The sequence below is a fragment of the Macaca fascicularis genome, chromosome X, assembly GCF_037993035.2.
Source record: "Macaca fascicularis isolate 582-1 chromosome X, T2T-MFA8v1.1".
NCBI lineage: Eukaryota > Metazoa > Chordata > Mammalia > Primates > Cercopithecidae > Macaca > Macaca fascicularis.
In genome coordinates, this window is record NC_088395.1 from 38,328,688 (window position 1) to 38,344,382 (window position 15,695).

At 40.0% G+C, this 15,695-nt stretch overlaps 1 protein-coding gene across 1 annotated transcript in view; it reads left to right on the top strand.

Annotated features, from left to right (window-relative positions):
• OTC (ornithine transcarbamylase) overlaps positions 1 to 15,695 on the top strand; it is a 77,878-nt gene that overhangs the window by 13,378 nt on the left and 48,805 nt on the right. The window contains exons 2-3 of the mRNA XM_005593294.5: positions 2,029 to 2,167; positions 4,509 to 4,590. Of these exons, the coding sequence (XP_005593351.3) occupies positions 2,029 to 2,167; positions 4,509 to 4,590 (221 nt within the window). The remainder of the gene's footprint in view (positions 1 to 2,028; positions 2,168 to 4,508; positions 4,591 to 15,695) is intronic.

The window sequence follows — 15,695 nt, forward strand, 5'->3', positions numbered from 1 at the left end:
TGGAAATTAGAAGATAATTTATAGAGAGTGTTTCTATTGTGTATCATATGCCCTCTCCCCCATGAAGGGGATACTCTTCCTTCACTTCAAGCCCAAGGAAATGGCTCCACTAGGGTCCACAGTAAACTGATGTCAGGACGATACCTGAGAAATTTAAAGTAAGGAGGACAGGCTAGTTAGCTGTTCTGATAGCAGAACAAGATGGAGTCTGTACTAGGATGGACCTGACACTTGTTAGAGCAAAGAACGTGGAGACCTTCCCGTGAACCAATAGGGAATGAGAAAAAAAAAACCCAGCATGGTATTGTTTCAGATCATGACCAAGAGACCTCCTGGAGGGGTGGGGGAAATCTCAGCAAAATAGAGGCTGGATGTGTTCCCTTGGATGCCAGAGGAAATGTAATTGTCTGCATCAAAGACTGCTATGAGCAATTCCTAATGATAAGGGGGGGTTCTCCAAAGGACCTCCAAAAACACTCCACAAGAGAGTCAGGTGTTTGAAACACCTGCACCAATGCTAGATTGCTAGAGCAGAACCAGGTTTTTGCTGGCTCTTAACTCCTCATCTTCCCTTGGCTTCACTTCGAGGAACTGAAAGGAAGGAAACAGAGGAAATAGCACACTGACCCCTCTTTCCCCATAGAGGAGGCCAGCTTTAATCAGGCATAAGCTGGAAGGGAAAAGGTGTTAACCTGCAGTAAATTTCTTAAGTTTTTTTTTTAATCACTATTATTATTATCATATTTTTGTTACATGTTATTCTACTGAGACTCTTTGAGGTAGTAAAATAAGCAGAGGGCTTTTTGTATTTTTCTGAGTTAGTAGAAAAGCTACAGTGTCCATTGTATTTTCATCCAGGGATAAAAAGAACAAGCCCCAAGAACAGATTTGAAGGACAGTAGGGGGAAAATACGAAATTATTTTCTATTGTGCATTACACATGCTGCTTGTACAGCCTAATGATTTTGATAATAATAGCTAAAAGTTATCAAATGCTTATTATATTCCAGACAATGTCTGCTTTACATGTATTAAATAATTTTATCTTCACAACAACTCTATAAGATTAGTATAGTAATTTTCTAGGTGAGAAATTTAGAAGCAGAGAGTGGGTAAGTAAATTGCTCTAGGTTGTATGACTAGTAAGTGACAAAGCCACTCATGTGGCTATTTCAAACAAATAAGAATTCAATCTCTTTTTGCAAATTCTTTTTTTTTTTCTGTCAAACATCCAAAATACTGGACATATAAAATATAAACGATGGCCATATCAAATTTCAATGCATTAACACTTCGCAGAGACACATGAGGTTATATGTGATTTGCTGTGCTTTAAAAAGAATAAAAAGATAAAGCATTTGCTATGCTTTATCAAGTGACCAAGGTGGGCGGATCACTTGAGCTCAGGAGTTCCAGACCAGCATGGTCACCATGGAGAAACCCCGTCTCTAGTAAAAATACAAAAATTAGCCGGGCTTGGTGGCGTGTGCTTGTAGTTTCAGCTACTTGGGTGGCTGAGGCAGGAGAATCCCTTGAACCTGGGAGGCAGAGGCTGCAGTGAACTTAGATTGTCCCACACTCCAGCCTGGGCCACAGAGTGAGACCCTGTCTCAAAAAAAAAAAAAAAAAAAAGGCCGGGCTTGGTGGCTCAAGCCTGTAATCCCAGCACTTTGGGAGGCCGAGACGGGCGGATCACGAGGTCGGGAGATCGAGACCATCCTGGCTAACACGGTGAAACCCCGTCTCTACTAAAAAAATACAAAAAACTAGCCGGGCGAGGTGGTGGGTGCCTGTAGTCCCAGCTACTCGGGAGGCTGAGGCAGGAGAATGGCGTGAACCCGGGAGGCGGAGCTTGCAGTGAGCTGAGATCCGGCCACTGCACTCCAGCCTGGGCGACAGAGCGAGACTCCGTCTCAAAAAAAAAAAAGAAAAAAAAGAATGCTTTATCAACAATAAAACAATGAATCACCATAGTACATGGGCTTTTTCTGAAATACATATTTCTCCTTTTTAAATCTCTTTTTATAGGTGTGGACAACCACTACAAAATAAAGTGCAGCTGAAGGGCCGTGACCTTCTCACTCTAAAAAACTTCACTGGAGAAGAAATTAAATATATGCTATGGCTATCAGCAGATCTGAAATTTAGGATAAAACAGAAAGGAGAGGTATGTAACATTTTCTTTTTACCTTCCATTACTATCAGTCCGCCTTTTTAAAGGCAGCCTTCCCAAAAAAAGAGGAAAAAGAAAATACATTAAAATTCTTAAACAGTAGCTAAGTAATGAACCCTTACAGTCAAGGTAATTGATTATCATGGAGCATACAGGCATACAAAAGAGCATAAAAATCAATTATTGAATGACAAGTCATTGCACTTTTTTCATGTGGAATGCTGAAATTCATTATTAACTGGATCGAACCTAAGAAATCATTTGTCTGAAAAGATTTTATTTTATTTTGTTTTATTTATTTATTTATTGAGATGGAGTCTTGCTCTGTTGCCCAGGTTGGAGTGCATTGGCATGATCTTGGCTCACTACAACTTCCGCCTCCCGGGTTCAAGCAATTCTCCTGCCTCAGCCTCCCAAGTAGCTGGGATTACAGGTGCACACCACCATGCCCAGCTAATTTTTGTATTTTTAGTAAAGACGGAGTTTCACCATGTTGGCCAGGCTGGTCTCAAACTCTTGACCTCAGGTGATCTGTCAAGATTTTATTTTTATACCCCTTTTCTTTTCTCTGTGTATTTTCTATCAAGTCAAAAATTAAGGCCGGGTGCAGTGGCTCATGCCTGCAATCCCAACACTTTGGGAGGCCTAGGCAGGTGGATCACCTGAGGTCGGGAGTTCGAGACCAGCCTGACCAACATGGAGAAACCCCGTCTCTACTAAAAATACAAAATTAGCCAGGCGTGGTGGCACATGCCTGTAATCCCAGCTACTCAGGAGGCTAAGGCAGGAGAATCGCTTGAACCTGGGAGGCGGAAGTTGCAGTGAGCCGAAATCATGCCATTGCACTCCAGCCTGGGCAATAAGAGCGAAACTCCATCTCAAAAAAAAAAAAAAAAAAAAAGAAGAAGAAGAAGAAAGTGATCCTTTTTTCCTAGTGACAAATTTTAATTTTGGATGCATATCAGATATAGAATCATTAGGATAATGTCAAAAAATTCACAATGATGTGACAGCGTTTTAAAAAGCATTTAGTTTAGCAAAGAAACAGTTAATGGTATCCAGGTAGGAGAAGAGATGGCATATGGTTCTTAGCTATAAGCTTAATTCTGCATTTTGAGCAATTTATCTTTGAAACACAATTAATACAGTAGCTTCATTTAGACTGCTTAATTGTGAAAGCATTTTCATATTCCAAGCTTGTTCAACTTTTTTAAAGAGTTGGTTTCAGGTTGAGAAAGTTTGACACGGCTTTGATTTTATTTAGTTGGCTGGCTTTCCAAGCTCCTAAGAGAAACTGTGGACAGGAGTGACTGCAACTGCTACGGGTTGATGTTCCTATAAAACACCTGAAATAAGGAGAAAAGGTCTCCCCAGGCCCAGGCCTATATTCTTGACACTTTGTGGATGAGGGAGGTTAGCTGGCAGGAATCTATTTGTTCCAGAACTCATTCTATCCGGAAGCCCTTCTACAGAAGAGGAAGGAGGAAGTGCCCCGCCCCACATTTCAAACTCTCCAGATTGTTTTCAAATAACTTCCAGAAGCAAAGTCTTTGTATTCCCATTAGGATGCATGATGAATGTGTAGCTAAAACACTAGGGCTTCATCATTGATCCAAGTGGAAGTCATAGTGCCCCATGTCGTAACAGAGTAGCATTTTCCCAGCTGAGAAAACACCTCCAAACCAAACACCTTTGAGGTCATTGAAAACTGAATGGGGATTTCAATGGCGTTAAGTAAGAAGGTGGTTCCAGTATGAAATATTAACATACTTTGGAAAAAATTCACATGTTGAACTCAACAATTAATACTGCTTTCTAATTACATGTCAATAAGCTGTGGGAATTACTGTTCTCTTCTCCCATTTGTATAGTATGTTAAAAAACATTTTATATTCACTTTTTTTTTTGAGATGGAATATTGCTCTGTCGCCCAGGCTGGAGTGCAGTGGCGCGACCTTGGCTCACTGCAACCTCCACCTCCCAGGTTCAAGCAATTCTCCTGCCTCAGCCTCCCTAGTAGCTGGGATTACAGGCGCACACCAGCACGCGGGGCTAATTTTTTTTTTTTTTTGTATTTTGAGTAGAGACGGGGTTTTTCCATGTTGGCCAGGCTGGTCTCGAACTCCTGACCTCAGGTGATCCACCTGCCTCGGCCTCACAAAGTGCTGGGATTACAGGCATTGGCCACTGCACCTGGCCTAAACTCACTTTTTAAACAATATTTTAAACACTTACTTGGGGGTAGTTATTACTTATTTTCTAATAAAGAATATGTTTTAAAACATAATTTATATATAAGATATATTTTAATTCTATTCTTGTCCTTGATTTATAGTATTTGCCTTTATTGCAAGGGAAGTCCTTAGGCATGATTTTTGAGAAAAGAAGTACCCGAACAAGATTGTCTACAGAAACAGGTAAGTCCACTGCCAAATTCACACTTGTGTTAAAGAGAGGGATCAAGGGTGAAAACTTTGGAGGGGTAACGCAGTGCGGGGATTTGTCTGCCTCTAACAACCACAAAGAAAAAAAACATTTTTTACTGGGAGCAGCAGTGCAAGCCTGTGGATGAGATTTCCAGTTCTCATAAAAGCTGCAAGCAGAAAAATTAGCTTCATCTATAAGAATTCCATAAGGAACTGAGTAGAAGTTCCATATAACTCTTTATGTTCAGAAAATAAATGTAGGTGGGCACAGATTTTCAGGCCTCGAACTCAGTGGGTAGGAAATGTGTCTATTTTTCTAGCATGTCAAGAACATTTCCTTGTGTGTCTCAATTCTGCTAGATGGTGGAAATTTAATCTTTGCAATGTTAGGCAATCCTCAGTTGTTTCATGGTTTATTTTGTCCATTTTGGGTCTCCTCTCCATTTCCCCACAGCCATGGTTAAATCATGGAGAGTATCTGAATGTCAAGACATGTAGGGCTATGGGGATCCGGTCCTTGGTCATTAGAACATCATCATCAAATGTCCATGCTGGGTTCTGTTGGGACTTCTATATTCCCATCGGATCTTGGCTGTCTCCCACTTACTGCAAGGTTTGCTTCACTCTCATTAAAAGACCTGATAGTGAGACAACCAAGTATAAAGAGGTCACTGGAGAACTTCCAGCCGGCCTGCACACTGGGAGGAGTGCACACGGGGGTGAAGCCTCAGGAAGTTCACAGCATTTGCAGCGGGGAAGAGCTGGCCTCTCCTGTTCCGAGGTGGAACCTGGGATTCAATCTGAGAGGCGGGAAGACTACTAGCAGGACTCTTGCTCTTTTGAGAGTCCCTATTTTCCCTTTTTTCCCTTTTCACCCGATAAACCCTACTCTTCTCACCCTTCAAAGTGTCTGTGAGCCTAATATTTCATGGTTGTGTGACAGTGACCCCATTACAACAATGTATCTCGTGGTTTCATTCTCTCAATCTCTTAGCAGCTCTCCAAGACACATTAGGCACAGAGGTACTACAAGGCTGCCTCTACTGTATTGTTTCTTCCTCTTGCTGGGTGCCAGGGAGCTCTATAACATTTATTGCCTTCTAGAGGTCTGTCTTAAAAGCAAGACAGGGCCGGGCGCAGTGGCTCACGCCTGTAATCCCAGCACATTGGGAGGCCGAGATGGGTGGATCACGAGGTCAGGAGATCGAGACCGTCCCGGCTAACATGGTGAAACCCTGTCTCTACTAAAAATACAAAAATTAGCCGGGCGTGGTGGCGGGCGCCTGTAGTCTCAGCTACTCGGGAGGCTGAGGCAGGAGAATGGCGTGAACCCGGGAGGCGGAGCTTGCAGTGAGCTGAGATCGTGCCACTGCACTCCAGCCTGGGCCACAGAGCAAGACTCCGTCTCAAAAAAAAAAAAAAAAAAAAAGCAAGACAGGTTGTCCTCAGTTCTAGGATTCTCCAAACTCATGGAGCTTTCCAGCATGCTCCCCATCCTTCAGAAGTTGACCTGGGGAACACATAGCAGGGTACAGTGTCAAAGGTCAACCAATTTTTATTTCTATTGCTTCTCCTCTCTTGCTTCTCTTCTTCCCCTTTCAGTTCCCAGTATTGGAGGCCAGGAAACAAAGCAGGAGGAAAAACTGGCTCTGACTATCCATGGATTATTCCAAATCTATGCTTTTGTGCCTAGAATTCTAGGCTGTTAAGGATATTTTTTTTCTCAAGCTATCATCTCTGCAATTTCAAAATGGACACTTTGAAACTCATAACACAAATTGCCTCTTTTCTTTCTCTCTGCATTTCTGCTCTACCAGACCTCACTTGAATCAATAATATGACTGCCCAAGTGAGCAATCAGACAGGGTTAAGGAGGAAGTACCACAAACAAAAACATATTCGTTGATATTTCAAATAGATTATTCTACCTTACGAGTATCAGAGCTTCCTAGGGCTTAGACGCAAACAACTATTACATGTGATTTTTACCTTGCAATGATCAGATTTTTACCTTGCAAGCTTACCAAATAGATATCAAAAAGAAAGTTCAGGGGGATTATGCAACTTGCCAGATTCACTCAATTAATACCAGTAGCACCAAGATTCAGATCTGAAGCCCACTATTCTTACTAATGCACACTCCTTCCCCCTAAAGAGAAGGAAGGAGGAAGAGGGAAATTTTATAAGGTGCTAATCTTTAAAGCCCTAGGAAGAGAACAGATAAGAACATTTTGCTCGTTAAAGCTGGCTGCTATAAGAGATCATGTTGATATCTGACAGATGGTAGGGAAGAAATGAATAAACCAGTCAGTAATTCTCAAATTCTGCTGCCTTTCAACACTAGTATTCCATGAGTTGGGTAGAATTTTATTTTATTTTATTTTATTTTATTTTATTTTATTTTATTTTATCTTGTATCTTTTTGTCTGTTTTTACCATTAGTACTTAAGAGAAGTGGTCTTTTTTGAAGTCACCAAAATAATTGATTAATACATAGAAATTTCTCAAATTTAAGTTTTTTTAAAAGGGATTTTGCTGAGTTCATGGCATTTCTATGACTTTTCCCTGTTCAAATGTTATGTTTGAAACCAGAATATTTCTGAATAAATGATCGGTTTCACCATGTATAATAATGTGGTAGTTAATCTATTAATAAAAACGAGAGTGACAATTTAATAAGTTTTTGGATGCAGACCCCGTGCCAGGTGTTCTACATTAATTATGTGTGTTATCTCACTTAATCCTCATGACAACTCTGAGAGCAAGACCATTGAGGAAAACAGGCTGAAACGGGGCCAGCAAATGGCTCAAAGGCACGTAGCTAATAAATGGCAGACCCAGGATTGGAAGCTATTACTAAATATATATTTTTAAATATCTAATTTAGTAAACTGAATCTATTGATTTAATTTAATTATACGGAATGTAATAGTCATGTTTTATTCTAGTAAAATTGTTTCTACTGGTGGCATTAAGCCTTTTGTTAAATGATGGTTTTCTATAAAGAAATCCTTAGAAACCTTCCCAAAATCGTAAATAATAACAACAAATACATGAAGCAAGGAACGTATGACTGTTAAAACTTATAGTTCATGGAGCATTTGTCATTATCCTCAATAATTGCATATGGCATCCTGCCAAACTCAACAGTAGAATCACTCAAAGCGAGTAGCTGCCTTAATTGTTTACAGAAACAGTAAACCCCAATCAAAATCATGACAGAACATTCCTATTGTGTGTATGTGCGTCTTAACAGTTGTCCTTTGGTACAATTTTTCAACAAGTACCACCTGTTACTTTGGTGCGTAGAATTAAAATAGGTATAATTATAACTGTTACTGCCCCAAATCTGTGCCAGCCTCTGAGATGATCCTCACAGCACAGTCTTTGGCAATTCTGTTCCAAGCCTGAGTTTCAGAGCTACATTCATATTCCTACTTAGGAGACAGAATCAAATTCTCCACCCAACTCTTACCATAGTAATTGTTTATGTAACGTGTTTACTAAAGTGTAACACACAAACAGAAAAGTGCACAAATCATTTAATGTATAGTTCAATGAATTCTTACGATGAAAAAACCATCGTTAACTGATACCCAGCTAGAGAAACAGAATGGTAGTAGCACCCACAAGCTCCCCAATACCCTTTATTTCCTTCCAGTCACTGCTCCTCATCCACCCAAGGATAACTTATTATCCTGGCTTCTAACATCACAGATTCGTTTTGCCTATTTTTGAACTTTACATAAATGGGATCATTCAGCATGCGCTCTTTTGTGTCTCACTTCGTCCACTCAACATTGTGAGATGTATCGATGTAGCTGTGTGTAGTTGTAGATCATTCATGCCTCGTCCACCCTTTGTGTGTGCCTGCCTGGCAAACCAGACAATTCTCCTATGTGTCTACCAATGATTATATTCTTTTATAGCAAATGAATTGAGCCGATAGACAGATACATTTATTAATCTCAGTAAATGCAGTAACTGATAAAAGATGCAAAAGGCATTCTAAGAGATGGTTCTTTTCATTATTTAACATTGGTATTTCACTTTCAAGGTGAAATAGAAGCTGGTGTTTTAACAGCTGTTTCAAAATCATCATCTGTACAAAGATGCCAATATAAAAATTGTGATACTATTCTGCAGTTACAAAAGCCAAGCACAGAGAGGTTAATAACTGCCATCGTTCTACCAGCAAGGGTCCTCGGATCCCTCATATTTCCAGTGAATGAATTCTATTTATACTCTTTTTTCCAAAGCGGGCAGGGATCTATGGGGAAGTGAAAGAGCAAAATAAGATTTACTTTTATTTTACCAAACAGAAATTAAGAAATTAACAGAAGAGGCCGGTCATGGTGGCTTATACCTGTAATGCCAGCACTTTGGGAGGCCGAGGCGGGTGGATCACAAGGTCAGGATATCAAGACCATCCTGGCTAACACAGTGAAACTCCATGTCTATTAAAAATACAAAAAATTAGCCAGGTGTGGTGCTGGGCACCTGTAGTCCCAGCTATTTGGGAGGCTGAGGCAGGAGAATGGAGAATGGCATGAACCCGGGAGGCAGAGCTTGCAGTAAGCCGAGATCACGCCACTGCACTCCAACCTGGGCAGTGATACTCTATCTCAAAAAAAAAAAAAAAAAAAAAAAAAGAAAAGAAAAGAAAAAAAAGAAAGAAAGAAAAGAAATTAACAGAAAACAGAAGAAACCCTTTGTTCAAAAATAGCTGATGTTAAAGCATAAACAAATGAAACAGGTAAAAGCAGGCTCCTCTGGATAAAGGGTGGAAAGAGAGTGGAAGCCCATCTCTCTGTCCTCTTCTTGGCAATGGCAGCTCCTAGTGGCCTCTCAAAATCTCTGATGCCCTTCGTAAGCACGTATTACCATCCAGACCTGGCAAACTGGCAAATTCGTGACTTGTACTTTTGGGCAGGGATCTGAGGCTTCTTTTTGATCTGTGACAAAAATTGCAAAGGCAATTTCTTTTCAGAGGCAGTATTTCCTCCCCATTTAATCTTTTTCATGAACTGCTGAAGTATTTGGCTCCTACTTGTACACACTTTCTGTTACTCTTCTTCCTACCCCTATTTTGTAAGTCCAGGCACCATATGGATCTTCTGTATAGCACAAACAGGGAAGTAGAAGGGCAGCAGACTAATCCTGAGTTGCTATAGCAAAATGACTTATCATCAAAGAAAGAGTGTGACTTGGAATAGACCTACCAGGAGGTCCGAAAGTTTGCTTGAAATCTTCATCCATAGTCCTCAACCCTCAATGGTACTCATACCTGTACTAGGCACAATAAATAATTTTTGGACGAATGTGCAGTATTTATATGTGTTTAGCTGAAGTTGCCTTTTATAAAGAAATTAAGTACTCAAGAGTGATTAGTGATTATAATCACCACTAAACTTCATTACATTGCTTCACAGACAATAGAAATTTCTGTTCTTTCTGTTAGCAAAATGAGAGGCTGTTCACAAATGAGAAGAATGGGTCCTTTCTTCAGAGTCAAAATTCCTCCTTTAATCATTCAATGAGTATTCATTAAGCACTTACTATTTGCCAGGTTTTATTTTAGGTGCTCGAGAGTGATACCTCAGTAGACAAAACAGGAAAATCCATGCCTTCATGGGGCTTACATTCTAGTGGGTACACAGACAATAAACAACAGACATAATAAATAAGTGGATGGTACAGTATGTTGGAAGATGATAAGTACTCTCAGCAAGGAGAAGAATGTGCCTGGAACTGAGGGAAAAACAAGCACACCATTATTGGGACTTTGGCTTTTATTTTGAGTGAAATGGGGAATCATTGGATGATTTTGAACAAAGGAGGGACATGATCTAATTGCATTTTAAAAGGATCCCACTGACTGAGAATAAACTGTGGAATAGACTGTGGGGGCGGGGGCCAGGGTGAAAACAAGGTAGAAGTAGTGAAGCCTGTCAATAGATAGCTATCAATTATAGAAGCTGGGGCTGGGGTGGCAGTAGTGGAAAGGGTAAGAGGAACAGATTCTAGATATGTTTTGAAGGGAGAGACAAGATTACTGATGTATTGGGTAAGAGAGAGATGTCAAGGATGACTTTAAGATTTCTGCTTGAGCAAATGTGAAGGCTGCTGATGGAACAAATGAAAAGGGGAAGGTTGGGAATTTGGTCTTAGATATATTGAGTTTGAAGTGTCTATTAGACATATAAGCAAAGATGTTAAAATAGCAGTTGGACATGAGTCTGGAATTTGGGAGTGAAAACTGGCCTAGGGATATTTGTGTATGTCCAACATATAGATGATATTTAAGGCCATGGGATTGGATATAATTATAAAGAGAGTAAGTATAGATTGAAGGATGAGAGAAGAGAACCAAGGGCTGGTCCTGGGGCACAACCAACATTCAGAAGTCAAGAAAAATAGAAGGAACCAACGATGGTGACTGAGAAGGAGCAACTACCAAGGTAGATGCAAAGGCAAACAGGTGTGATGTCCTGGACACTGTGTGAAGAAAGTTTATCAAGTAGAAAATAAAGATCAACTTTGTTAAATACTGCTAAGTCAAGAAGGAAGAGGGATCAGAAATGACCATTGGATGTAGTAACGTGAAGGTCACTGATAACTTTGGTGAGAGGAGTTTTGGTGCAGCAGTGGTTGGGGACAAAGCCTTATAGGTTTGTTGGAAATGAGAAGAGAGGAACTAGAAAGAGAAAGAAGAACAAAGAGCTTTGCTGCAAAAGGGAGCAAACAATTAAAGGAATACTTGTCAGAGAAATTAGGACCAACAGAAAATCTGTATCTGTTTTTTAGTAATGAGTGAAAAAATGAGAACAACCCATTCAAGATGTTGGTGACATAAGGGAGAAAGGGAGGAATTGCTAGAGCAATGTCTTTGAGTAGGCAAGGGGAGTGGCTTCTAGTGCATGAGTGGAGGCATTACATGGGGCATAGAAAATTCATCTATGCTTAATAGAAAGGAAAGCAGAGTATATGAATACAGATGCTGACTAGTGAGGAAATGGAGTGGAATCTGGAAGTTCTCCTCTTATTGCTGTAATTTTTTCAGTGAGGTAGGAAGCAAGGTGAACAGCTGAGAAGCTCACTTCACCTCTGAAGACATACATACACTGATGATGAAGGGATGGAAAAAGATATTCCATGCAAATGGAAACTACAAAAGAGCAGGAGTAGCTATACTTGTATCAGGTAAAATAGATTTCAAGACAAAAACTGGAAGAAAAGACAAAGAAGGCCATTATGTAATGATAAAGGGGCCACTTCAGCAAGAGAATATAACAACTAAAGATATATATGAACCCAATGCTAGAGCACCCAGATATATAAAGCAAGTATTATTAGAGCTAAAAAGAGAGATAGAACCCAATACAATAATAGCTGAGGACTTCTCAACGCTCCACCTTCAGCACTGGACAGATAATCCAGACTGAAAATCAACAAAGAAACATTCGACTTAATCTGTACTATAGACCAAATGGACATAATAGATATTTACAGAACATTTCACCCAACAGGTGCAGAGTACACATTCTTCTCCTCAGCACATGGAACATTATCAAGGATACAAAACAGGTACCCCAAATTAAAAAAATACTTAAATTATATTAAATATATTTTCTGACCACAATGGAGTAAAACTAGAAATCAATAACAAGAAGAATTTTGGAAAAAATATAAATGCATGAAAATTTAAAAATGTGCTCCTGAATGACCATTGAGTCATTGACAAAATTAATAAGAAAATGTAAATATTTCTTGAAACAAATGAAAATGGAAGCACAGCATATTAAAACTTGTGGGATACAGCAAAAGCAGTACTAAGAGGGACGTGTACATCAATAAATGCCTACATCAAAAAAATAGAAAAACTTCAAATAAACAACCTAATGATGCATCTTAAAGAACTGGAAAAGCAAGGGCAAACCAAACCCAAAATTTGTAAAAGAAAAGAAATAATACAGATCAGAGCAGAAATATATGAAACAGAGACTAAAAAAATACAAAAGATCAATGAAATAAAAAGTTGGGTTTTTGAAAAGATACACTTTCAAAAAACATATGAAGAAGCCAACCATTTCCTCACCACATTAGCTGCTACCACCCTGTTCCAGCCAATCAACTCTCACCCAGATTTTCGCAACAGTCTCCTGACTTGTCTCCCTGCTTTGGCCCTGCTACAGATGTCCAATTAAAATGTAAGTCAATCATGTCCCTCCGCTGCTCCAAGCCTTCAAAAGCTTCCCATTTTATCCGGACAAAAGTCAAAGTTGTTGCCTTCTCCCCAGCTTCCTTCAGCAGCCTCACCTCTGCACCGTCCACACTACCTTCTTGTTGTCTCTCTCTTTCTTTCTTTTTTTTTTTTTAGACGGAGTCTCACTCTGTTGCCCAGGCTGCAGTGCAGTGGTGCAATCTTGGCTCACTGCAACCTCCACCTCCTGAGTTCAAGTGATTCTCCTGCCTCAGTCTCCCGAGTAGCTGGGATTACAGGCACCCACCACCACGCCCGGCTAATTTTTGTATTTTTAGTAGAGATGGGGTTTCGCCATGTTGGCCAGACTGGTCACAAACTCCTGACCTCAGGTTATCCGCCCAACTCGGCCTCCCAAATTGCTAGGATTACAGGTGTGAGCCACCGCACACAGCCTTTTGTTGTCTCTTGAACCCACCAATCATGACCTTTACACAGGAACTTTGCACATGCTTTTCCCACTATCTCATATGTTTTCTATGGCTCACCCATCCATCTTCCTCAGGTCTTTACTCAAATGTCCCACAATCAGTGTGGCTTCCTTGACCATACTACTTAAAATTGCAACTAGGGTCCTGTAAATTTCCTATTCTCCTTCCCTGCTCTGTGTTTCTTATAGCACTTATCAGTACCTAACACACAATATATTTAATTTAATCATTCAGTTTACACTCTGTCTCTCCCCATTTGAAAGTAAGTTCCGTGTAGTCAAAGACTTGTCTATTATTTACAATGCTTTCTTCAGTGCCTGGAACAGCCCCAGGCACATATTTTCAGAATGAATGAATAAATTTCAGAATCATACAGTGAGACCAGGACTTCTTGTGGTGTGTAGTTACTCCATAGACATGAGATGTGCCATCCACCTAAAATTTGGTTTGATTGCTGAGAGTGAGAATATCTCACATGCACCAGGAAGATACGAAAAAGTTTATTACTCACATCATGTGGCTTTCTGGGGATAGTAGGTCTGGCTCCCAAGCAGGTCCAAAAGTAGCCTCAGAGAGCAGAGAAATGATACGAAGTTCTAGTGTGATTTGGCGATGGGGCTGGGATGAGGATTCCCGTGCACAGGGTAGGGCTTGTGCAGTTTGAACCTCCTGCTAGTGCCAAAGGAGGGAGCACCTGAACTTCCTTACCAGCTTGCCCAATGTAGGGCTGAAGGGTCAGGCAGGGAGAGGTGGGCAGGCAAACATCAGAAATGGGGTCAGATTGTTCATTATAGGTCCTATAGCAAGTAGGACTGTTTGGGCATTTCATATTCTTTGATCCTACCTGGCACGTAGCACATAAGATCTGCAAGGAATCTTACAACTCTAGGCAGACTGTCTTATTTTTCAGATGAAGAAGACTGAGCTCAGTCCCACTATGTCATTCTGTCTCTGTAGATCACACTTTGAGCTGACTCAATAGCTGGCATCCCTGTGGCAAGGCCTAGGACTGTGGGGACTTAAAAACAATCTTGCACAATTTTTTAGACTCTGACTCTCAGAACCCTTTTCTGTAAAATTCTTGTAATATCTACTGTACACTTTGTCAGACTAAGGGATTCAGTGAAAGAATGTTAATAATGTGCCATCACATGACCATACTCTGTGAAGGGTCATTGCTAGGGTCAGAACATGGCGGTCTCTAGTAAAAGATCATTTGGTCTAGGGATATTTAAGAGAACACTTTTAAGTATAAAATAGCTAGGCTATAATTATTTCATTTTATACACAGTAACAGAAATGGAGACCATTGCTTTGTGTGGGTTTGATTTTTACTTTTTACAGTGAAACTTTCAAATAAACAGAAAAGTAAAAAGATTAGCATAATGAACATACCAATACTCTTACATCGGTCTAACAATTGTTAATATGTTGCCTTCTTTGTCTATTTGTTTTTGTTGTTGAACTACTTTAAAGTAAATTAAAGCTATAATGATATTTTACCCCAAAATATATCATTTTGTATCTTAAAATAAGGATATTGTCCTATATGGCTATGATGTCATGATCACACTGAACAAAAATGATGATTCCTTAATATCATTTAATATCAGTCCACATTCAAACCGTGTTAAGGCTTCAGTGGGATGTTTCGTGAGATTTTGAGTCAAATTCTCCTTTGTGGATCTGAAACTCCTCATCCCCCAATTCACTGTGCAATTAATGATTTCTTCCCTCTTTATGGGAAACAGATGGGATTAGCAAATTGTGACTGTTGCTTATTTCCCAAAAGATAAATCAGGGACATCATAATAAGGAGGAGAAAAGTAATGTTTGCAAAATTCCTTGGACAAACCTCTATCTTGCAATTATGTGTATTTGCCTTTAATTATGTATTGGAGAAATTTTGAGCATTAAACCAGTCTCAAATGAGATACTAAAGTTCTGATTGGATGTCACCATCTCCCATAATTTTCCCCAGAATGTGTGATGAAAGGGCTCCAGCCTGGGTGACAGGGGAAGACTGTGTCTCAAAAAATAAATAAATAAAAATGAAAGGCTTAAAAATAAAAGAAAGTAAGCATTGAGATAGTGGTTTCAAGTCACTAAGAGTCAAAAAGTCAAAGGGCCACTTTACTGTTTTCCTTATCTTCCAACCAAGACAGCGTCATATAGTTTATTTTTTTTATTTTTATGTTTTTGAGACAGAGTCTTGCTCTGTTGCATAGGCTGGAGTGCAGTGGCATGATCTCGGCTCACTGCAACCTGCGCCTCCCAGTTTCAAGCGATTCTCCTGCCTCAGCCTCCTGAGTAGCTGGGATTAGAGTCGCCTGCCACCACGTCTGGCTAATTTTTTTATTTTTAGTAGAGACAGGGTTTTGCCATGTTGGCCAGGCTGGTCT